This window comes from Myotis nattereri (genome assembly GCF_964212035.1).
Source record: "Myotis nattereri genome assembly, chromosome: 9".
In the NCBI taxonomy this organism is placed as follows: Eukaryota; Metazoa; Chordata; class Mammalia; order Chiroptera; family Vespertilionidae; genus Myotis; species Myotis nattereri.
Window position 1 is genome coordinate 43,148,049 of NC_138084.1, and position 26,096 is coordinate 43,174,144.

General features: G+C 37.3%; 1 protein-coding gene across 1 annotated transcript in view; it reads right to left on the reverse strand.

Annotated features, from left to right (window-relative positions):
* The window catches only part of FCHSD2 (FCH and double SH3 domains 2), a 179,077-nt gene that overhangs the window by 90,302 nt on the left and 62,679 nt on the right, over positions 1 to 26,096 (reverse strand). Inside the window, exons 4-7 of the mRNA XM_081098695.1 lie at positions 21,466 to 21,542; positions 13,289 to 13,433; positions 4,918 to 5,051; positions 226 to 280 (exon numbers count right to left, since the gene is read on the reverse strand). Of these exons, the coding sequence (XP_080954821.1) occupies positions 226 to 280; positions 4,918 to 5,051; positions 13,289 to 13,433; positions 21,466 to 21,542 (411 nt within the window). The remainder of the gene's footprint in view (positions 1 to 225; positions 281 to 4,917; positions 5,052 to 13,288; positions 13,434 to 21,465; positions 21,543 to 26,096) is intronic.

The following is a 26,096-nucleotide window of genomic DNA, read 5'->3' on the forward strand; positions in this document are numbered from 1 at the left end:
TGTAAAGCAATCTTGAGAAGCAAGCACTGTCCAAAGTGTTGACACCTGGGTGAAATCCACCCCGAACCCACTGAACTGGGAAGGAAAGTTTTTCCCAAAGTTAATGACTTTAAAACACTTCCCTAAATTAGTTGAAATAACTGACCTCCATCATCAAGACATAACTCTTTTATTTTTTTTGAAGATAAGGTTCTCAATTGTGAAATATAGTTTTCAAAAACTCACCTTCACACTTGCCTTCTGTAAACTGATTCTTGATTGGAAAAGACTAAGTTTAGATCTGTTATAAAAACAGAAAAATATGGTTAATAAAATTATCAAATTTTATCATAAAGTGATTAAGTATTATAATTACTAAATTTTTTAAAGTTACCCTTTTCCACAACACTATTCTAAAAGAGAACTAAAAAAATGGAAAAACAAGATCAGTGATTATTTTCCTTTATTTTACTACAGGAAGAATGTAATGTAATGAAACAGGAAATACTGAGATTAATAAAATAAAATATCCTGAATGACAAAAAAATCAACTAGATAAATCCAATATAAAGGTATTTCATAAAAAACAAGAGTCATCAATCTATACGTAATTTCCATATTTTACAATTACTCATACTTCAGTTCCTACAAGGAAAGCTTAAACCCAGGAATAACCAACCTATGGAGGCCAAGGTTAGCAGGCTTTCAGGGCAGTGTGTGATAGGCTGCAACAACGCCATGCAGCAATCCACAGTATGACAGTGACCGGATTCTAGCAAGTCTTTAATTCCATTATTTCTCACATTAAAAGTTCTTGTTTGGGTGCCTGCCTGTGTGCCCTCTTTACTCTTAATATAGTATTTGCAACACAATGAGAAAGTCCCTGGACTCTCTGCCCTATATGGTGTTTTTTTTTTTTTTTATTAGTGCATGGATATGCAATACTTTATTTTATAATCTCCTATTCATGAACAGTTGGGTTGTTTCTAACTTTTTGCTTTTTTTATTTTACACACACACACACACACACACATATATTTTTTTCTTTATTGAATAAGATATTACATATGTGTCCTTATTCCCCCATTGCCCCTCCTCCCCACTCATGCTCTCACCCCCCCTGGTGTCTATGTCCATTGGTTATGCTTATATGCATGCATACAAGTCCTTTGGTTGATCTCTCCCCCTAACCGCCGCCCTCCCCTACCTTCCCTCTGAGGTTTGACGGTCTGATCAATGCTTCTCTGTCTCTGGATCTGTTTTTGTTCATCAGTGTATGTTGCCCTATATGGTTTTGTTCTATTTTATCTTCTCCCAATCTGGTGTCATGATTTCCCTCAATCCCTTTTAGTATGGGAAGGGAACCATAATCTAAAAATTAGCAGTTAAAATATGTTGGCTTTACCCAAACAACCAGAGATAACAAGAAGAAAGTCAATAGACAACTGCTAAGAAACAATTAACATTCCTACAATCAGTGAATTTTGAAGCTGCAAAGTTTGTCTTGAGTGCAGTGTCATGGCGATTGCAGTGGAGAATTCAACGCATGTTTTGGCAGCTGAGCCATACGCTGAAGCTGCAGACCACAGGGCAAGCAGGTCCCTGCAGAACAGATGTGACAAGGACAGCAAAAGCAGCCTCTCACTTTTCTAATGAGAGAGAAACATTTAAGGATGTACACACATATGCATCACAACTACTTCCCCACTGTTAAAAAAAATTGGGCCCAAGATATTCCTGCTATTTTCTACCTTGCCATATTCATACTTCATGGGAGTTTTGGTTTTTATCAATTATATTCGTTTTCATTTTAATCTAGAAAAACAAAGGCCACACACTTTGAAATTTGAGAGGGACCATTCAGGTTTGGGGGGTTCTCAATTATCCTTTTTTTTGTAGCCATTGTCCAAATAGTATGAGTTGCACTTCGATTTTCCAATATAAGGTTTTAAGTTTCTGGCTTCTGCTTCATTTATGAATCCTCATATTAATTCTTGTATGGTACTAAAGTAGGTAATCGATAGAATAATACAGTCCCTGTCCTCAATGATTACTATTTAGAACAAATAAGATATATATATATATAGATATATATATATATATATAATGAACTCTTCCTCATCTACCTTCCAAATGTTAACGTCACTTAGGGTTCCAACTCAACCTCCCATCTCATTTTATATATGATTTCATCCCTATACCTATCCTCTGAAAGGCAATTAACCCCCAGATTCTCATCTGAGAATGAGTTATATGACTCCCTACAAAATACATTCATACCAATGGTCCACAGGTTTTGTAGAACCTTCATATCCAAATCGGAACTCACCTTTGCCTTCAAATGATATCCCTCTTCCTTTGAGGTACATATCTCTCCTAAAGTGCACATCTCACCAACAGTCAAATCATTTATCAAATGATATGTACTCCAGTTTTCACATCCCCATTCCTGATCTTCCTTCTCATCTTTACTCAGAAAAATCATATTCGTTCTCCAAGACTCTGTTCAAACATCACTTCTATAAAGGTTTCCTTTTACATTAGGCAAAATGAGTCTACTTTCCGTGCTTACGTATTACCATACTAGAGGCCTGCTGCATGAAATTTGTGTACTCTGGGGGAGAGGGATCCCTCAGCCCAACCTGCTCCCCTCTCACAGTCCAGGAGCCGTCAGTCGGACATCCTTAGTGCCGCCGCGGAGGCGGGAGAAGCTACTGCCACAGCTGCTGGGCTCGACAGCTGTGAGTCCAACTTCTGACTGAGCGGTGCTCCCCCTGTGAGAGTGTCTGCCCCCTGGTGGTCAGTGTGCGTCATAGTGACAGCTCGTTCCACTGTTCAGTCGATTTGCATATTAGCCTTTTATTATATAGGACAACTACTGCAAATAAATTAGTTACTAGGTAAGTGACTTTAGGCACTTAGTTTCTTTAAGTTTATTGGGAATAAACAAATCATAAAATCACTTTTAAATATATTAGTCTTTAACTATAGGCTTTAAACTTCTTTAGGGCACAAAATTTAATCTTACTCATATCTGTACCCATAGCACCCAATATAAAGTAATTACTCAATAAACAAGTAGTGAGTAAAGATGAAAAGGCATTTCTTACTCTGCAGTTAATTTTCCAGGAAAGTTACACACTGAAAATGTCCAATTCATATCCCCTTTGAATTTGAGCCATGTCAGAAGGAGTTCCTTTCAATCAGCATCTGTGACCGGAACAGCCCTCAACTGTCCTCATTTTCACCCTGTAGGCCCTGCCTAGAGTATGTATTTCTGTATGTGCTACAAATCAGTCAACTCTTTGTTCTAGAATCCCTGAGAGTTTTGTTTTTTAAAAAAAATATATTTTATTGATTTTTTACAGAGAGGAAGGGAGAGGGATAGAGAGTTAGAAACATCGATGAAAGAGAAAAATCCATCAGCTGCCTCCTGCACACTCCCTACTGGGGATGTGCCCACAACCAAGGTACATGCCCTTGACCGGAATCGAACCTGGGACCCTTCAGTCCACAGGCCGACGCTCTATCCACTGAGCCAAACCGGTTAGGGCTCCCTGAGAGTTTTAACAAACAAGTTCCATAACAGGATATTCCTAATGGAGATCACTTGATCTAAAAAATTTTGGTTCTTGTTGGGAAGATGGGTTCATTCCCTCTACAGGAAATATTTGTATGCTGACAAAAATAAAGTAATAAAGACAATACATTAAATCAGGGAAACAGTAAATAGAAAATATATTTCCCAGTAACATTAAGTACTTTATGAACATTCAATTACCGAACCTTGGTAGTACATATACTTCCCAGGAGTCCTTAACTTTTCACAAGATACTTATGAGGTTCTTTAATTTCTTGCAGATAAAGAACATATTAGGAAGATACTCCCCACACCTTACTAGTCTGTACAAGTGTTCATAGCCTTTCTGATTTCATGACTCGGAGTTCAGACCCCTAGATTTTGCATCAGTGAGCACTGAATGGGAGTCTTAGCTCTCCTCACAGACCTCTTCAGAGTTCCATTCTAGGATACAGGTTTTTTTTTTCTTAAAAACGTATCTTTTCTCAAGTTGTCATTGCAACTCTACTGCTTGCTTCATTATCTCTTGCTATTACCCAATGCCATTTCCTTCTTTTCCTAATTATTCTCAAAAGAATGAATTTGTGCCCTGACCGGTTTGGCTCAGTGGATAGAGCGTTGGCCTGCGGACTCAAGGGTGCCAGGTTCGATTCCGGTCAAGGGCATGTACCTTGGTTGCAGGCACATCCCCAGTAGGAGATGTGCAGGAGGCAGCTGATCGATGTTTCTCTCTCATCGATGTTTCTAACTCTCTATCCCTCTCCCTTCCTCTCTGTAAAAAATCAATAAAATATATTTTTAAAAAAATGAATTTGTAAATCACAAATGCAGATGTAAAATTCACAAAGTTGCTGAAGCAGACATAAAACAAGCATATATACTAGAATTTCACATAAAGAGGAAAACCGTGCCAGGGGCAGGGTCTCTACGCTGAGGTCAGTGTCCTTGTTCACGTGATGTGTCCATGGTCCCTCCCTCAATGACAGGCTGACGACGAGGGATTTCCAACTACAATTGACTTAGAGTCTAGAGAAAAATAAGGCTCTGAAACCCTGATATTCAGACACCATACCAACTCTAACTAGACTTTTGCTAAGATTTCAATACAATATTCATTTGTCTTCTTTAGATAACTCAATTTAATGTAAAAACTGACTAATCAAATCTTCTCATTTGGCTATAGTATTTTAAGTAAAATCAGCTAATACAAAAAATTTTTGATCTGAAGTACACTTATAGGTCAAATGAAACCAACATAACCTAAGAATGAGTCTATGCCTGATATTAATAGAAAACAAAGGATTGGCAAAAATAACATTTATTTGCATAATCACTTTTTCACAATCGCTAAAACATACTTTGCCTCGATGTCAGCTTTCTCTCGTACTGCATGAGCCATCTGTTCAGTCTCAAAGTACTTCTTTTTGCCTTTAGCTAAATCTTTCACTGTCTCTTGTAATTCAGTTTGGATCTTTGTCAACTGGTCCACACACTGTAAAATAAAAAGTTCAATTATTATGATTTTAGTTTGAGGCTCACATGAATTAGTTTGTCCCAAGGACTATGCACTCTCCCCTTAGGATGGAAACCCAGGAGAAGAATCAGCACTCCTGCTCTCCTTCAGATTGCAAATCAAAATCCAGCGAACAGCTGGTACTCCCACTGCACGTAATGTACGGCCCAGTGTCACAGTTTGCTGAACAACTGTGTTCTGGGAAATAACCTCTGAGTGCTGATGACTGACATTAAGGTAAGACAAGAGGAGCAACAATGAACATGCTTTTACTGCTGGAGTTCTCATGGCAATAAAGGTAAAATAATAAAGCAATTCTGTGTTTCTTCATAATCTTAATAAAGTTTCTATATGTTTGGGGAACCAGTGGTGCAAAAGGTACTGAAGAATTCACCTCTAGAAAAGAAGTGAAATCTGAGAAGTCTGACGTTTGATAAGCCCAAGATGGAGAGAAGCAAGAAAGCTGGGTCCCACAATAATAATTACTACTCAAAACTATCCTCAACTCTTTGGATGCACATATACATTCTGGAAAGAATAGACATAATAACACCAAGCAATGTTTAATCAATAAACTCCCGTTATACACTGAGGCCAAAGTAGCACTATTTTGGGACCCTTCTGGATATCCAAAAGGGAATAATTTTCCCTGGTTTAAAACAAACCACTGAAAAGTTTCACCAGCCTGAGGCCAGTTCAGAGTAGTCCCCAATGAAAATCTTGTGAGCCTGGAACAGCACAGACAGTGCTTGGCGGACACTGATAAAAGCTCAGCAAAGCAGGAAGAGACATTGGTGAGGGCCTCTACAGGCTGAACAGTGTGGAGTAGAGCAAGGACATCGGGAGAGCAAGGATAAACTTAAACTTAGCCATGTGACATATAGGACAGAATTTCCCAGAAATTGTTAGGTGTCAAGAAAGGTACTCCTTTACAAGAAGTGAGCGATCTGGAAGGTTCCCTGTGGGTACATGTATTGAGCATTTAATAATTGCCAGGCTGTGAATAAAGGGTTAAGAAAACAGACCTCTTTCCTTCTGCATAAAAACTGGAGCTTTAGGTCTGTGTTTCAATGGAAACCTGATAAGAACAGTGTCAACTCAATTACTCAACAACAATGCTTATGAACCCTGATAGGTAAATTGCATCAACTGGGAAAAACTGTAAATGAACTATAAATATCTTGGCTTTGGGCTTGAGTATGGTGATTCCTGGGTCTGGACGTGCCCCCTGCAGGGACCTTGGAAGCTCTATCTCTAGAGCTGTAATAAGATATTTTAGTCTCCTTTAGAGCCTGTGAGTCTCATTCCCTCCCCCTGTATATGTGAGTCTCATTCCCTCCCCCCAGACATGTCTCCTGGGGACCAGAGTAACTCTAGTTGGCTGTGTAGACTGAGGTATACACTGGTGGAAGAACTAATTGTATTAATGTTGGATGCCACCCTACTGGTTAATTGTGTTCCCTGTCCTAATGTCCTTCTGAGTAAATATGCCAGATGTGGCCTGGGATAATCATAACAGTCTGAATACTTAACTACAATGAAGAAGATTCCCTGTGGGCATTGTACGGGCACAATGCATTATGCTTAGCACTTTATGGGCATTTTTAAATTTAGTTCTTGAAACGACTCAGTGATAAAATTATTCATATTATTAGTCCCATTTTAAGAAGGGGATACAAATAGGTTAAATAATTTACCGTCAGTCATACAGTGAGGAAATAATTATATCATTTACCATGTAACCTATTATAGTATCTACTCCAGTTTTGTGATAACCATGTTTTTAAGGTCTAATATAGAGATATTTTATCTTAAAATAGCAAACTTTTAAAAATGTTGATATATCATTTACTTTATATAAAACTCACCTTTTTAAAGTGTATAATGCAGTGGTTCTTAGTATATTCGCAACGATGTTAAAACCATTACCACTATCGAATTCCAGAACATTTTAAAAAACCAAAAAAGAAACTCGATTACATTTACAAGTAACTCCCCATGTCCCCCTACCATAGCCCCTGGCAACCACTAATCTACTTTCTGTCTCTATGAATTTCCTATTCCGGACATTTCATATCAACGGGAACATAAAATATATGGCCTCATATGTCTCATTTCTTTCACTTGGCATAATGTTTTTAGGGTTCATCTATGTAATACTAAGCATTAATGCTTCTACTCTTTTAATGGCTGAAAAATATTTCATTGTAAAGACATACTTAAATAGTAAGGTTTTTATCTTGCAGAAAAATCTTTTTCTCCTTAATTTTAAGTCCTTATCACATACAAACCTCTTGTTTAATAAATAATACCATGACGACCTGACAATCCCACAGAGAAGTGATAAACATCCCAATAATGCCATGTTTACAGGTGTGAAGAGCTGAAGAGAGTGCTCCATGGCTACAATTAGATATTAAGAACTCAAACTGGAGCATGGTCTGAAAGATACAATTGTGTTTCATGGGAAAATGAAATCAATTATTTAAAAGAGGAATCAGGTGTAAGGCATATATGCCTATAATGTTCATCCAAACAAGCTTGGCCTCAGAAAAACTAATCAATGAAGGGAAGCCCAAGAGTCCTATAGTGATATATATGCAATGAAAAGGTCTGCTAATCTATTTTGAGAGGAAACTACACATAGTAGGTCAAAGGTTTTCCGGGGACTACAACCATGTGGAAAGGGTCTCAGTATATCCATACAAACTGAATACCATGGGTACCTATACATGAGAACAAGACAGCTCTCCTTAATTATGGGTGACTAAGCAACTAATGAAGGTTACTTAATTCATTTTCATCTATAAAAGGGTATTAATTAGAGCTACCATATGACCCAACAATCCCTCCTTTGGGTATCTACCTGAAAAATTTGAAAATATTTATTTGTAAAGATATATGTAACCCTATGTTCACTGGAGCATTATTCACAGGAGCCAATACATGGAAACAACCTAAGTGTCCTTCATGGATGACTGGATAAACCAGATGTGGTACATACAGTATATGTAATGGAATATACTCAGCCATAACTAAGGATAAAATTTGAGATAATATGGATGGATTTTGAGAGTATCACGCTAAGTGAAATAAGCCAGACAGAACAGTATAAGAACCATATGATTTCACTCATGTGTGGGATATAAAAGAAAGCAACAAATGAACAAACAAAACAAACTCATAGACACAGGCAAGAATATGGTGGTTACCAGAGGGGAAGAGGCTGCGAGAAGAGAGTAAAGGAGATCAACTATATGGGGACAGAAGGAGACTAGATTTTGGGTGATGAGCACACAATGCAATAAGCGGATGATGCACCAAAGAACTGGACACTTGAAACTTACATAAATATTGAACAATGCCACTCAAAAGGCTTCTATTTTCTCTATGTACCACAGTATCAGATGCACTTTATGATAGTTCATATCTTTAAAAAGATTCTCAAAACTCTTATAAAATTCTGGTTGATTCTATTCCAACTTGCTTTTTCCCCTTTACATATGTTTGTAAGATACTAGTTATTAAACTACTAGAGATAGCCTATGTTTATACTGAAGAGATCTCTTGTAATCCTTTCTTCCCTACAACCAAATGTTCTCCATCACCCAAGTGAACTATTCAAGTCAGAGTAATTAGGGTTTTTCTTCAAAGGAAAGTGCTCTCTACGTAGCAAAATGCCAAAAATATTTATTTTTAAAAAGTCATAAAATTTAATTTGCATAGGAAAAGATTACCTAGGGCTTTCTTTCCAACTTCTAAAATAAATTTCGTCTGTGGGAATCTACTTTTCTGGGGTGGACTATTATATACTTAAAAAGAAGCTTAATGTTGCCTATGTTAAGAAAAGCCCAGCTTTCCCCCAAGAGTTACCAGCACTGAGCAGACAGAATCAAGTTTACATTAAGGCTAAGGGATCATATAAAATGATGACAAACTTGGATATTATAACTTAGATCGTAGTAAAGAAATTTTAAAAAGTATGACCTCTGAGTATGACACGGAAAGAATATAGATAGAGAGATAGATGGATAGATAGGACAGGTAGACTTGCTAATAACTTGAAAGCAGAAATAAAAATAAAAGTAACTTGGGCCAGTACATCCAAGTCCTACAAACTAGTAGGTTCTCTGACCCAGTAGTCATGTCCTGGAAATTTACCCTAAAAAAATAACTGGAAAGAACAAAGTTAACTTTCATTGCAGATTATTGTTATGATTAAACAGAGGTATGATGAAATAAAGTAGCATAAATGAAAAAGTCATTCAGAAATAATAAAAAATAAGCATAAAGGTTGTACAGAAATATGACGAGTTCCAGTCAAGATAGAGGTATAGGTTAACATGGTACTAGGAACCTCCATAATTACATCAAAATTACAACTAAATTACAGAACAATTATCATTCAGAACACCTGAAATATGGCTGAACAGAAGTCCCATAACTAAGAATATAAAGAAAAAGCCATATCAAGATGGGTAGAAGGGGCAGGGATACCGAATGGGTTGGTCCTACACCATGTGTGGTGGTTAAAAACCAGGAGAAATATCTCAACTTCAGAGGTCCTCCACTAAGGAGCGAAGGGTCCCAGGGGCCCCACATCAGAACCCCCAACCTGCGGAAAAGTTCCCGTGCCAGGAAGAAAAGTCTCTCTAACTTCTAGCTGTAAAAGCCAGTGGGGATTGAGGCTGAGGGAGACAAAAGTTGGCTGGAGTCCCAGGCAGTTCCTCTTAAAGGGCCCATGCACAGACTTACTCAGACTCACTTGCTCTGAGCTCCAGTACTGGGGCAGCATCTCCAAAGGCACCAGGGGAAGAACTGAATTGTCTGGCTTCAGGGCAAGGGCTAAGGGGCAGCTTTCTCCCAGACAGCAGTGCTGGAAGAGGCCATTGTTCTTTTTCTGAGCCCTAACTCCACCGAGCCAGCAGGCAGGCCCCATATCTGAGTCTCCATTAACTTGGCTTACAATGTTCACCCCAACCTGGTGATTCCCTGAGACCCTGCCCCACCCAACTTGTGGGCCCACCCAAGCTATTACTAGTGGCTTTTCCATACAAACAGCTTCTCTTGGCTCATGCTTCAGACTTTTCTAAAATCTCCCAAGTTAGCAGCATCTGGCCTCTGTGTGCTCCTAATTACTACTAAGTGGCCCCAGTCCTCGCACTAGTGGTAGCCAGCCTAAGAAGAAAAAGAAAAAGAATATGCAGATGGTTTAGCTGTTCCTATATGGAGTTAGTTGTCATAAAGTTTGGGAGGTACAATTGGAGAGGCCAATTGCAGTGGCCATCTGTTGCTTTTGTTTGTGAATGTTTCTTTGGGAACCCATCTCCATTTTCCTTTGGAGAATCTCTTTCCCCATTTTTAGTCCATGTAGTTTATATGACGATTGTAACTCCTGCCTGGAGTGGGTGGGCTGTGAGCCAAGATAACCCAATGAGTTTCAATTCTGGTGGTTTTGTTAGAACTACTAGAAAAATAGAAAACATGGAATGGCTAGCTATAAAATTTTAAAATCTGGCACTTTGGGGGCCACCTTGTGGAGAGAGTTGCTAAAGAATGAAGCCACTGGAGAAGGCACAGCTAATGGATGGGAAGGAAAAAACTAAATTCTAATATTATTATTTGAACACCTGGATCCACCCCACCTGGATTCCATCCATGTTGAAATTTACAAGTGAATACATTTTCATCTTGGCTTAAATGTCTGAAGTTAGTTTGTGTCATTTATAATCTCAGAGTTTTGACAATTAGCCTAATATGTACCTAATGTTTAACAATTGCTTAGATGAAACATAAACATGCTTATCAGCTATAATATAAAACAAGTTAATTCACATATGAGGGCTTTTCAAATCTCACCAAACATTCTTTGCTCAGGAATGTTGGTTACATTCAGGTCAGAGACTATTCTACCAATGGAAGAAAAAAAGTAAAAGAGGTAAAATCTTTCAAAATATTCTGATAGTGAAAAAGGTGGAACATTCCAGTAATTCAGTTAGATTTGTTGAAAGCACTGATATTTGAAACATGGTATTGCCAGTTAGGAAGTTACAATATTATTCATTTCCTGTCTTTTCTTAGCATGCACAAATGGGTATATGTATATACATATACAAAATATTTTCTTTAAAATCAAAGCACTGTTTGGTCAGTGGTTATATAGTTTATTCACCATGTTTGTTTTAAAAAAGGTATTTGATCAAAGATAAAAAAAAGTGCATTCTTATATCGTATGTTAAGATCAACTGATATTATCTGACCGCTCGAAAGAGATTAAAATTTTATATACACACAACATACACTTAACATATTGATATTATGCTTTGACAAAAAGGAAGATTAGTGTTTGTTGCTTTTTGTTTGTACAAAAGTTCTGAAAATCCAAATGACAATTAGAATCAAAATACTGGATGGCTTCTGAAACATTATATTCTTAAATAATTACCTTAATATCTTCTAAAGTATTAATAATTCCCCAAGAAAAATTTAATTGCTTCTTAGGTGTCATGATAATCTCTATTTTTGTAACTCTATTTCCAAAAATGACATAATTCCATTACCTATTTCCAATAGCAAGCCTTTCATAAAAATCACATTTAATAATGGATTTTCTGTGAATTTTTAATTTCTGCATAATCAAAGAAAGATCTATTTGAAAACTTTTACTTTTACATAACCTATATCCGTGGTCGGCAAACTGGGCTTGCGAGCCACATGCGGCTCTTTGGCCCCTTCAGTGTGGCTCTTCCACAAAATATCACGTGCGAGCACGCACATAAAGTGCGATTGAAACTTCGTGGCCCATGCCCAGAAGTTGGTATTTTGTGGAAGAGCCACACTCAAGGGGGCAAGGAGCTGCATGTGGCTCGCGAGCCGCGGTTTGCCGAGCCGCAGTTTGCTGACCACTGACCTATATAATTAAACTTTAGAGTATATCATTTTTGGTAATTTTTGGTAATAACTTTATATTTTGTCAAAAAGTGTCAACTTCTTTTAAATCATTATGCAAAATGGCTTAAATTGAAGCTATATTGAATTTTTTTAAGACTCAGTGAGATTAATAAATTGTAACTATTTTAATATACACCAAACTATACCAGTGTTGTAAAACTATAATCTATTTACTTAAGCTAAGTTGAAAATTAATATTTAAGTATTTACAGAACTTTCAGAATGTCCACATATTAAATTTACACTCACCATTGTCAGTTAATAAAACACAGTAGTTAGAAAGTACATGTTGTAATCAGAAAACCATGTTGAAATCAGAATTGTGATCAAATAGGAAAGCTCCAAGTATTAAATGCAATCTATATAGCCGAAACCGGTTTGGCTCAGTGGATAGAGCGTCGGTCTGTGGACTGAAGGGTCCCGGGTTCGATTCCGGTCAGGGGCATGTACCTGGGTTGCGGCCACGTCCCCAGTGGGAGATGCGCAGGAGGCAGCTGATCGATGTTTCTCTCTCATCGATGTTTCTAACTCTCTATCTCTCTCCCTTCCTCTCTGTAAAAAATCAATAAAATATATTTAAAAAAAAAAAAATAAATGCAATCTATATATATAAAAAGCCAGCAATCATAATGGCCATAATGACTGTAATGACTGGTCATTATGACACCCACTGTGGCCAGCAAACCAGTTGATTGGGGGGTGGGTGGGGCCAGTCGGCCAACCTCGTGGTCCCTCCCCCCTGCCCCTGATTGGACTCTCCCACTCCGATTAAGAGCGGGGCTGGCTGGCCAAACGCTCCCTCCTTTCCCCCTGGCCACCCTTGCCCCCAATTAGCCTACCCCACCATGATAGGCCCGCAGCCCTTCCCCCTGGCCGGCCCACCCCTGATTGCACCCCCCACTCCATTTGGGGGCGGGGATGGCTGGCCCACCACCCACAGCCCCTCCCCATGGCCAGCTCCACCCCCAATCGGCCTCTCAACCCCAACTGGGGGTGAGGCCCACCGGCCACTTGTCAGCCGCTCCTTCCCTCAGCCGGCCTGGCCCTCATCAGGCCCCGATCAGGGCGGGCTGGCCGGCCAACTTCCCACCATCTCCTCCTCCCGACAGGCCCAGCCCCAATCTGCCCCGATTGGGGCCCAGCCGGCTGGACCTGACCCGTGCACGAATCCGTGCACTGGGCCTCTAGTTTAACATAATCTTGCAGATTACAATATAACACAGATATTAAAATGCATATAAGAAAAGAACAAATAGAAACAATACCCTTTTCAGTTGCTGTTCTTTTAAGCTTCTCACTGTCCTTGCAGGCTCAGAAATGAAGTTTTTATAGTTTTCACATATATTGATCCGAGACTGGGCTACCTGCATTGTTCCCTCGAGAAAAGATTTCCAAACAGGATACATGCTCCTAGGTTCAAAGAGGTACAGAAAAGCATTAGGTAGGGAAGAGAAAAGCTGTCTAACCTTTTTCTTACTGGTTAACACTGACAAACAGAAAGAATGTTGTCTTTATAGTTAAAAGTGTATTTACACTGGTTTATAGGAAGCACTATTTTTAGAATACATAAGTAGAAACACAGCATATACTCTCTCTCTCTATGGCTTAACAATTGGCTGTTTTGATTAATTAGTTATTCAGATTACTGGTTAAAGTGATACAAGGATTGCAATTCCAGACAAAGCTAACACTATAAAAACCAGTCAATAATTCAGCCTGTAGGACTTTCATAGTCTCAGGGTCATCATTATGAATATCACCTGTCATTATTTCAACAAGATATTTTCTTAATTTTATCGATGAAGTAATGAGACTCAGATTTAGAGAATTAAATCACATAAGAATGCAGCAGTACTGAAATACAGATGAAGGTTAGGTACATTCTATTTGAACTACATCATATTACTCTCACACAAACTGATGTGACACGGGGGGTGGAGAACAACTGCTTATGTGCTGGAGAAATCTATTTGTCTGACAAAAGAAGTCTATGGTATCATTGCTTAACATCTATTTCTCTGTTGTAATAATGCTTAGCCAGCATCACACTGTGGCTTGGCATCACTTCAAGCAAATCCCATTACCTTTACTTGATAAATGTGCTCAGCAATCTCTTGGGAAAGTCAAATAATTATTCACCTGTGTTTTTTTATAGCCAACTTCCTTTTCAAACCTTCTCTTCTACTTTGCTAAATGCCTTAGCCAGTTCTAGTATGACCCTACACTAGCTATAAACATATTTTATAACATAGCAGAATAATGGACGGCACTCTGTTTTATAAAATGAGATACATGCACTGATAGATTACAACATTCATCTCCTGAGATTTCCTTTCCTATGTCATGTGGATTTTCTACTATAGCAATGTATAGGACCATATGCTACATAAAATGCTAGCGGGGGGCGGGGGGGGGGCAATGGATGATCCATGAAAACAAAACAAAAATTAGCTGGGCCCCCATCATAATTAGAACTAAAAAAACCTTGAAACTATTTTTCAACCAAGGAAACAATTAATTTGTGCAAAAAATTAGTTTTTGTAATATGTCAAATGAATCAGTTTAGATGGGAATATTCATTTACTTAGATAGAAAATAAATAAATGAATCTTTGGAAAAAAGATTCAGTGTAGTGTGCTAGCAAAAACTACCAGCATAAAAGTACTGATGGACTTAGAGAACAGCAAAATCAATTTCCTCTAAGGCCTTACTGCATGACAATCAATGCAACCTGGGTGTGAACTCACACAGGACCTCCAAAGCAGTCCAAATAACTGATTTCCTCAAAGAATCAAAAGCTCGGTACTATGTTTTATAATCCATTAATTTATATTAAAATACATTTTAAAATCCTAATAAAAATGAGAAAACATATATTTTTTTAATCTCACAAAAAAATAGGTATACTTTTAATTCATTCACACGGGATGGCTACTGTGTTGGTTGTTGTCACTTTTTAAATTTAACAATCTAAGGGAAAAGAGGTTAGTGCCCCTGACTAAATAGTCAGACGCTGCATGTTTTAAAAATTTTTGCGGCGCATCAGTGTGCCATGGCACACCGGTTGAAAACGCTGACCTAGGTGACTGTTGCTGATCCTTCAAATCTTGGCTTAAATGCAACTTCCTTAGGAAAGTCTTTTATGATCACCACCAAGCCAACCCACAAACTCGGTCAAGTCCCTCTCTGTTATTTGTTCACTTGTCTTGAGCATTTTCCCTTCAATTATAAACAGCGTTATGTAATTGTTTAAAGTCTGTCCTCACTATAGTGAAAATTTCATGAAGGCAGGGGTACATGTCATTCTCACTATTATATTCCTGGACCTAGCCCATGGCCTACTATTTAGAAAGATTATAATAATTATGCGATGAATGAAAAAGAGAAATAAATGGATGAATATATATAAATTCATTTTATAATACTGTACAATGAGGCCTATACAATAAAAAATATTTTCATTATACAATTTAAAGGGAGATCTTTATAGAGTAACAGATCCGTAGTAGGCAATCATATTCTCAACAATGAGATACCATGGAAAACACAGAATTCAGTTACTAGTCAGTCAGAAGACCTGGGTTCAAGTTCTAATTTAAGGAATATAATCATATGTAACTTTTCACTTTACTTTCAGTTCCCCAACTGGCAAACAAAGCAATAACAAAAATACCTGCACAATGTAACTCACAGGGCTATTTTAACAATTAAATGCAAATGATGTGACACACAGATTCTTTTAAATGAATAAATAGCAACAGTAGCAGAATTGTAAAAGAGAAGCACTTCTTGTTAACACAGTAGTGGTAGTTCTAAGCTAGTGGTGTTTTTCATTCTGATTGGGGAAAAACAATAATGGCTTGTAGAGTGATTTAAAATTTTTATCTTATGTCACTAGGCTTCATATAAGTAACTCTGAAGCAGAAGGAAAGGTATCAAGTATGTATGGTATTTTATTATTCTGCTCAGGTCAGGAAATGAGGGTCAAAATTACAAAAGAAAGGAGAGAAATTATTTTAAGAACCTATCACATGCTAGTCACTATGTCATGCAGTTTACATTTATCATACCACTTAATTCTCATGATAACTTTGTAAGATAGGCATTGCCCCATTTTGCAGGACCATTTTGCAGAGAAGAAAAGTAAGACTTAGAAATGTGAAAATTTTCTCAGGCTATCCATCTGGACAGTGCACTCCCATGGCCATAACCTAGACTTTGCCATTGCCAACAACTACCTCTCTGCTCTAACTCCAATTTAATTACCTATTTGCTGACCAATAACTCCTGTTTCCCCTCATTCCCTTTAGGATTTTGACTCTAAGAATCACTCAACCCCATCAGAACACCCACAATCCATTTGATCCTACCCCCTTCCCACAGTCTCTCAAACCTGTCATGATCTCCTTTCTCAACTCCTTAACCTACCTGGCTTCATGTCCACCATTATAATTACTTCCTCATGTACACTCTTACTATCCTCGCCCCCCTTTCTTTTCATCATTATAATCCACAAGTTCCAACACTGGTTAAATCCAAAATTCTGTTTATATCATATTGATGTCTGTGCAGCAGAACGTTGCTGAGAAAACCATAATCACGCTGCTTGTTCTCACTATAAATTGATGTCAATACATTCTACTAGCGCCTTAGTGCTACTATCCAGCAATCCTCCTCTGTTCCCCTAATCCACTTGTTATCTCACTGTTTTAAATAATTATTTTCTACCTTCTCCTCTCATCTCAAACCCAGACCCAGAAATATATCACCACACATCAAGCAGATTCTAGAAATGCGGTAAGTTCATAATCTAAGATTAATTTATACAGTAACTGATAACAAGGAAAAAGCATGGTGTTTAATAAATAAGTATTCATCCTGGCCTGTGTGGCTCCATGGGTGAGCATCCGTCTATGAAGAAGGTCATGGTTTGATTCCCAGTGGGGGCGCATGCCTGGGGTTACAGTCTTAATCCCTAGTGGCAGGCGTGCAGGGAGCAGCCGATTAATGATTCTCTCTCATCACTGATGTTTCTCTCTCTCTCTCCCTTACTCTCTGAAATCAGTAAAAATATATTTTAAGTAAATACATAAGCAAGCATTCAAGTATTGTTGTTATTGGTAGGAAGGGAGAGTATCCTGAGCCTAGACAACCAGGAAGGCAGGGAGGATGACCGACTGTAGTTCAGCTGAGGTGTGATATGAACTGCAATACAACTGCAGCCTGATGTGCCCAAGGGTTGGGAACCAAGGATGAAAGGGGAAATGGCAGACAAGGACGGAAGGTCATTTGGAGCCAGGTTTCTCCATGGCTTTGAATATTTAAAAAAATTTCTTTTAATTTTATTTTATCCTCTTGGGAAGGAGAAACAATAGAAGATTTTCAAGCAGGGGAGTAACAGTAGGCCTAGAGATAGTGGTATTGAAGCAAATGAAATTGTGAAAGGCAACGATCAAGCAGAGAAACAGCAACTTAACATTCTTAAAAACAACAACAACATAAGATCTAGAAAGAAGTGAAAGTTGGAGGCAGCTGACTTTTTGGTTCCCAAGATGAAGACTTAATAAAGCATATGATCATTACTAGTTTATAGGCAATATTTAGAGATAGGGATAGAAATAAAGAGTACTTAAAGCAGTCACTAGAGAACTGAGGGAACTTTAAGAAACATTTACAGAGAAAGGACTTGCTATGGTTTGAATGTTTGTAAACCCTCCCACCCTCACCTCCACAATTCATATGTGGAAATCCTAACTCCCAAAGGTGATGTTATTAGGAGATAAGGCTTTTGGGGACTGATTGGTCATAAGTCAGATTAGTGTCCTTGTAAGAGAGACCCCACAGAGCTCCCAAACCCTTTCCCCATATGAGGACAAACCAGAAGTTGGGAAGTTTGCAATTCAGAAAAGAGACTTCACTAGAACCTGACTATGTCTCGGACTTCCAGCCCCCAGAACTGTGAGAAATAAACTTCTTCTATTTATAAGCCACCCCATCTATGGAATTTTGTTATAGCAACCTGGACAAAGACAGAATGAAAACCTGTCCTCAAAGATTTAAAAAAAAGGACCAAGAAAAAGTAGCGTTCCAGAAGTTCAGTTTCTAGGCAAATGGAGGTAGTTTAATGGCATTAAATGGTGCATGTATTATCAGGCTGGCAATTTTTTTTTAAAGGACTTATCACATGCCCTATTGGTAAAAAATGAAAAGGAATAGGCAATTTGAAATCAAATATGAAGAAACGTAATATATGGGAGGGGGGTGCAAAATAGGTTTACAGTTGTTTGTATGGAAAAATAATGCAATAATTAACAAATAATAATACAAAATAAATTCTGTGTTTTGCATACTCACAACTGTAAACCTACTTTTGCCCCATCCCATATATTGACACAGAGTTTATGAAGGACAATTTACAATACTATCATTTTAAATATATAACCCCTTTGACCCAGCATTTCCCCCTCTACCAATTTACCCTATAAATACTTTCAGTCCACAAAGACATAACTGTGTGCATACATGAGTTATCCACTGCAGCATTATTTTGCAATAGTAATAAACTAAATAACCACCAACAGAGAAATGAATAACAAAACTACAATTTACTCATACTATGACACTAGCACAGCTTGAATGTACTGGCATAAAAAGAGGTCTAAAATCTCCTTAAGTGAGTGTATGAGCAGGGGGGAGGTTACAGAAACATCCTTTATAATAAAGAGCTAGGGGTGGGGCGGGGTCTCAGGGAATCAACAGGGCGGAGCAAACAGAAAAAAAAATAAATAAAGAGCTAATATGCTAATTAGACCAGACAGCAAAGCGATCTTCCTGAAGGACCAGTGGGCGGGGGGCAGGGCCACAAGGGCCAAGCCCCTTATACAAATTTCGTGCATCAGTTCTGTTAAAAACAGCAAAACTGTGTATATTCATGTGTGCATCACACCAGAAAATATGGAAGAAAAGACCACAGGCTTTTAGCAGCAATTACTCTGGGGGAGTACAAATATGAGTGGAAGAAGCTTGGGAAAAGCGGGGGCTACACTTTATACTGTTACACATGCTACAAACATGCATTTCTTGGGCAAGAATGTGTAAACTACCAATTCAAATACAAATATAAAAATAAAGTGAAAAGGAAAATTTTAAATGACTAGAATGAAAACTATAATAAACAAACAAAAAACTGGCAATTACCATTCTCACCCTGGATCCTGATTTCTCTCTACTGTTTTTTTCACAATGGTACAACCATCCTCTCAGTGCCTAAGTTAAAAAACCGAGGAGTCATTCTATAGTCCTGCCTTTCACTTTTTCCCTCTACTGCATTCTTCACCAGCAGATACTGACCAAGTGCTTTCTATACTCCAAGAGCTATTTTAGATATTGAGAAAACTATTTTATAGTTTGGTAACTACAGAAAATCTCTTATAGTTTGTCTCAAAACAAATTCCACACACACACACACACACACACACACACACACACACACACCCTCTGCCAAATCAATTCCAAGTTCTCTAGCTTCAGTTTTCTAAGTATAACTGAAATTTCCCCCACAAACTACTTTCTACTATAATTTCCAGGGTTCAAGTACAAGACAAGGGATTAAATTCTTGCAATTCTATTCTTTCCAAATTCTTCTTCACATCCCTCTAATCCACTTTCATACTATTACTAAGTGAAGCTGAACATGCTACTCCTCTTGTGGGAATCTTCAATGGTTCTATTATCTTCTGGGTAAAAGAAGAACTGATATGCAAAGTCCTTCATGACGCCTTTCTATGTATCCTCCCAAAACTCCTCTCACCCTCTAACCCATGGACTTCACACCACGCTGAACTGCTCACCGTTACCTAACATTTATATTTTCTCATGCCTCCATGCTTTTAAGGAATTTTTTCTGCTTAGGATTCCTTTTGCACAAACCTGGCAAACTCCTGCACATCCTTTAAAATTCAGCTCTAGAAGCCTCGTTTTCCTCTGCCGTTGCAATGCACCTATACTGCTACCAAATACTGCAACTATTTATAGTGGCTGCCTCCTGTAAGCTCTTTCAGGACAGGCACCATTTCCTCTAGTCCAACCCTAAAATCTACTTCCACAGCTAGCGTGTAGCAGATATCTCACATCTATCTTATGGATAAAGAATGAATGAATGAATGAATGACTGCGTGTCTAAGTAGCTGTGTGACCCTGAGTAATGCATGTAACCTGAGATCTGGTTTCCCAGTATATAAAAAGACTACATAATTTTTATGTACGTCATCGGGTTGTTTTGTAGATAAGAAAAATCTCTATTTTTGTTTACTTCCCTGTTTTCCTTTATTATTCTATGTAGCAACTACATGGATCTATTACTTATAGTATCATGCTACCTTCCAAGTTATCAGTCATTCCTGCAATTGTGAAGAACTATTAGGGTTTCTCCTGTACTTTCAATTTTCTAGCCCCATTAAGAAATTATCTGAGGATAAGATAATTATCTGGTGACTTCATATACAGATTCAACCACACACTTTAATATGAGTTCTTAATGACTCTGGTTTCTCTGCTATTGTTTCATGGGCATTAGTCTTAACTCCAACCAGACAGCAAACTCTGAAATCTGTCTTTGACTTTTGGTTCCCGCAACACTATGTCTTGAGCACAAACACCAAAAGTACTTCTAAATTAATCTCAAAAAATATATTAATTTCTAAACAAAATTATAAATACTTTAAATATATATATTACTGAGGACAGAATTTATGTTCTATTGTCATCTACCTTCTTTAAAATGTGTATGTGGGATATTGATTAGCCAATTTCTGGATACCTGTTTTTTAAATCATCAATCAATCAATCAATCAATCTGTTTTTAAGTAACAAACAAACAAACTTAGAAACTCTTTTCTCTTAAGCTCACAAAATCCCATCTTTCCAAATCTGTTTCAAAACAAAGAATCAGTAATCATGGTAGAACACTACAATCTTGTTTCATTATTGTTGCAATGTGTTTCATCTATAGGCTGCTGAGGAAATAATGCCTCATTATTCAACTCTCTTAAATTCAATATGTGGGTATTAATTAATTTTAAAAATGTAATACTAGTCTAAGACATAAAATGATCTCTTTTATATAGATTACATATGTTGTGAAACATTAACATTTTTAATAATTTTGAAATTGCATCTAAAAACAGCAGAAAAAAGAAGCAATTTTTTTTTAACTGGAGTCTACATTATCCTCTATATGACATGGCTCTCAGTGAAACCATTTTTTAAAAACAATGGGCAAGGGTGTTAAAGGCCTGGAGCAGGGCGGAAACTGCGTAGAGGGGGACAATGAGGGGTAAAGGGGGCACATCTATAATACTCTCAACAATAAAGTCTTTAAAAAATAATAAATACATACATAAATAAATAAAAACAACGGGCAAGAACTACTTAATTAAGGTACCTGTAATCATTCCGATCATCAGCTTTTATTCCAGGCCAATCTCTCTTCAGATATTGACTAGCCAACTTCTGGATACCCTGTTTAAAAAATACACATATTTTATAAAATAAGTATTGTGCTAAAAGGAGACTCTTTTCCTAAAATACAGTACTTAGCAAACCCCATCTTTCCAAATATAAATTTAATTCTGAAGTAAAGAATCAATGTTGAATGGTAGAACACTGTAACTTATTTCATTATTGTTACAGTCTTCTCATCTCCATTTTAAGGAAAACGGTGAGTATAATTATGAGAAAACTGAAAACTGATATGCTTTTTACTTCACCAGCCATTAAAACAAACTAACAGGGAGCACAGCTGTCCACCTCCATAAAGCTCCAATTACACAGTCTGACATCTCCATTTCCCGCCAGTTTTCTGCTGCGACATGTACTGCGTTTCTAAATTCTGGCAGCCAAATTTTAAGATACCAGGAAAGGTAGTAACACATTCAATTTGGAGCAAATACTCATTGGCTTATAAAATCAATGAATATTCTATACCAATACTTCTCAAGAGAGATTTTAAGGGGTTTTACTTTTTAAATAATACCATGGCACAAACCACTTCAAATGAAAAAAAAAAATTGGCTTTACAAAGAAATATACCCAATTACCGTTATCAATACAACATGAACCGGAACAAAACAGAATATTTATCTATAATAGGTATGGTGGGTATCAAGATTTGAACAGAGAAGACTATTTTGCTGGCAAGTGAGGTTAAACTACTCACTCTAAATACAGAACATATTACCTTTCTATGGGAACATACGTGGTCCTCTAACATTATACCAGGGACTGATGTAATGGATTAGAAATCATTAACTTTGGGATGCTCATCTCTATACATACAACTTTAAAAAGAATAAATAAAATGCTGAGATGAAGAACAATCACATTAATAGACGGCATACTCTAAGCAGAGGTTGCCCAAGAAAAATTAATGCTGTTCTCTCTATATGGTACCTTTTTACTAAGCTCTGCTGCCAAATCAATTTGGCTTCATTAAATCCATTGTTGAATTCTTCTGTTTACCATTTCAATAGCCAAAGGGTAGTAGGAAATGTAGAGAAGCTCCTTGAATCTCAAGTTCCTCCTGAACTTGGTATGAGTATGGTTTCACTATTTCTAGGAATTGTGAATATATAACTGCATATCCACAATACTACCACTTACATAACTTGTACTTTGGGGAACCCAATTACTAACTCTTCCCTGAACATGTACAGTATTTTTTCACTTCTGCATCTTGTTCATACTGTTCCTATTTTCGGAAAACATCTTTCCACCACTCCCATTCCTACTGGCTGAATTCTCACTGCCCCTCCTTTAAACTGACTTAAAAATTTTCAAAAGCACATATGAAAATGTGAGAAGTTTCACTGCCTACTCTATTTTAATAAAACTACATTTTATTAAAACAGAGATTATCATTCTTTCTGCATTTACTAGCTTGAATTCTTTTTAAAGACCTATCTCTCATTGAACAATTTGGTTATCTCAGAGTAAAGGCAAGATAAGTATTTGTCCAGTTTTGGTCCTAAGGTGAACAATGAATTTTTAAAGTAACATTATGAACTCATATATTTTGAGTAAAAGATGTGTTTCAATTTATTGCAGTCGCTATTCTTTTCATCCGCTAATTGTTACATCTGTGGTCAGTGGGAGTCCCCTCAAGTTGGCTCCCATATCATGACCCCACCAGACTTTGATAGTTTGTTTTATAGTTCTTATTATAGATCTTCAAGTAAGCTAGTTTTCCAAGGAATGCTAAGTCCTTTCAGAGAGAAACCACATTTAAAGACCACAATCTAGGCACTTCCTTATCCTTTGGGTCTGACTTTGTACCTTTCTCTAGAAGGCCTTTTCTCATCACTGTATACAAAGTAGCTCACCTTTCAGCCAGTTACTTTCTCTCATACCATCCTAATCCCTTATAATCCTTATTACACTGTTACTGTCTGGTTTAAATCAACAGTATATATTAATGATGCTCAGGCAAACATAAAAACAAATTATATGTCTACTGCACCAGTTTTTGTCTGTTTACTGACTATAAACTTCATCAGGTAGGAATCTTGTCTTTTTAAAAAAAAAAATCACTATGTCTTTAGGGTACAGCAGCAAAGAGCCTAACATGAAGTAGTTGGCAATAATATTCACTGACTGCATGAATAAATGCCACCTACATTATTTTATTTCTAATGTATAATGCCCAAACTCCTTTTGTGTTTTTGCCATTCTCAGAAATGTTTGGATCAAAATTTCCCTGGAAAAAAAAAATGTCCCTGGATCCCAATTTTCATATGCTCAAAGGGGGTGGGGGTGGGGGGCAGGGAACTATATCATATTTCTAAGCTTATGACCAGGTAGTTTTAATATAATAAATAATTTCCTTAGTAAAATTACAGTCAAATTTGACCTTCTCCACTATTGGGGGAAAACACATATGTACACTAAAGAGCAATTAAAAAACAACAACAGAAGTTTACTCCATAGTTAGCACTACACATTAAATTTAGTGAAGGTTCAAATGAGTCAAGTTCCCTGAATTCAAAGAATTCATAATATGTCAACAGATGTAAGAAGCAGATCAGGTAAATTGGGAGACAATACATAGGTTACTGCCAAATAAATGGCAATGTGATATAAGTACACAGATGAAGAAAAGATCACCTGAAATTTACTTAACAAATTACATCTAAATGATATGATAGTGACTTTTTCAGTTTAATCACTGCTAAAGTTGTCAGAGAATACTTAATACAGAATATGAGATATAACATGAGGACTGAATTATATAAAACAAATGAACTTAACAAGCATTTCAAAACATTTATTCCTCTGAGCTCTGTAAGGCTTTGTTACAACCACACAGAAATCTGACACTAAGAGTATACAGAATTTGACTTAAGATCACATAACTAGTTAAATTTGAATTAGAATCCCTAGTTATTCTAAATCTTTGCTCCCTTTCCCCCAAACCCCACCATTTTAGCTTGGATTTTATCTAATTCTTTAAAGAATTCTTAAATTACTTTAACTTATCTTTTTTTGTGCATTATAAGTCACAACAGCAAAGTCTAGAGCGCTCCACCACAAAGTTGAACTGTATTAAACTGAATGAGCCCTTCAGAGATGAGATGAGGGATTCATGAAATAGACAAACAGTGAGACCTTTAGATGAAAGACTTTATTCAAGTGAGTTCACAGAGGCAGGAATCAGGACTTCTGTGTGCTTCATGCAGCTGTTCAAGATCTCATCTGCACGGACGCTCAAGAAACACTCCGTGGCCATTACAGGAAAAGTCCTAAATAACATCTCATGCCTCAGAAAGCATTCTATACTTAACTGGTTTCCTTTTTATGTTATGCTTAAAGCTACATCTTATAAATAAAAGGTTTATTTATATAGAAATAAAATCTACCCCAATTAAGTGTCTAAGGAAAATAAAGGTATGACTGTTTTAAAAAGTGGTTTGTTTTTTAAATCACTCCCCCAAGCCCACAACATTACTCCTTAAAACTGGTGCACTAGACATATAATATGTATTTATGTTCACTTGAGCATCACTGATATATAATGTTGATTTGATTTCCAAATACAGTTTACTCTGGAGCAGTAGTTTCCATAAAAAGTTACTATCAATATACTCTTTGGAACATCCAATAACATCCCATTCCAACTTTTTAAAAGCCACCAGTGTCTGATGTAAGACTTGCTTTGTTTTATCTCTCAATATTGCTCTAACAAGTGAAGCAACACAAAAAAGCCACTATTCAGTAGACACTAGGAAATGGACTGATGGCTTAACCTTTTGACCATTTACAACAGCAAATGGAGCAGGAGTGTGCTCCATGGCTCCCATACAGGTTATTCTGAATCTATTTCTTCCCAACATACAGATGGCTCCACAAAATTATAGGAAACCATGTTATCTATATACTATAACATTCTGTCATGAAATTGCCAACATTAGGCAAATTACATTTAAAAATTAACAAGTCTACTGCATAAGTTGGATACTTCTCATACTGGTGTAAATTATACAGATTGTCTTTATTATTAAGTTACTTTAATAGTAATAGAGAACTTCACCCCCACCCTTGAGGAAACTTATGAAATATTTTTCATTGTCCTATTTGTCATGTCCTCCTGCTTGTTTTTTAGTTATATCCCCAATTAGAAGACTACTGCATGAGAAGATCCTGGGAAGAGGGTGGCGTAAGAAGCACCAGGAATTTATCTCTTAAGCCAGACTCAGTGGCAGAATTTGTCTCATATAACTATTTTGGAACTCTGATGAAGTTCATTTTGGCCTATCACTGTTTTTAGCTCAAAAGTAGTTACCTCCCATCTCCCAGTGGCAGGCAACACTTGTTCCTGGAGCAGCCTCTATGTAGGGTGAGCAATAAAGGCCCTGTCCTCCAAATATTTGGGATCTGCACCCTGATTGCTGATTCTGATCAAGGAAGTGGAGACAGAGAGGTGGGCAGCCATTGTAGCACCCCTATTTGCCACTGAAGAAAAGTAAACAGAGCCTAAGGAACCTTTGGGACACCATCAAATGAACCAACACACACACTGAG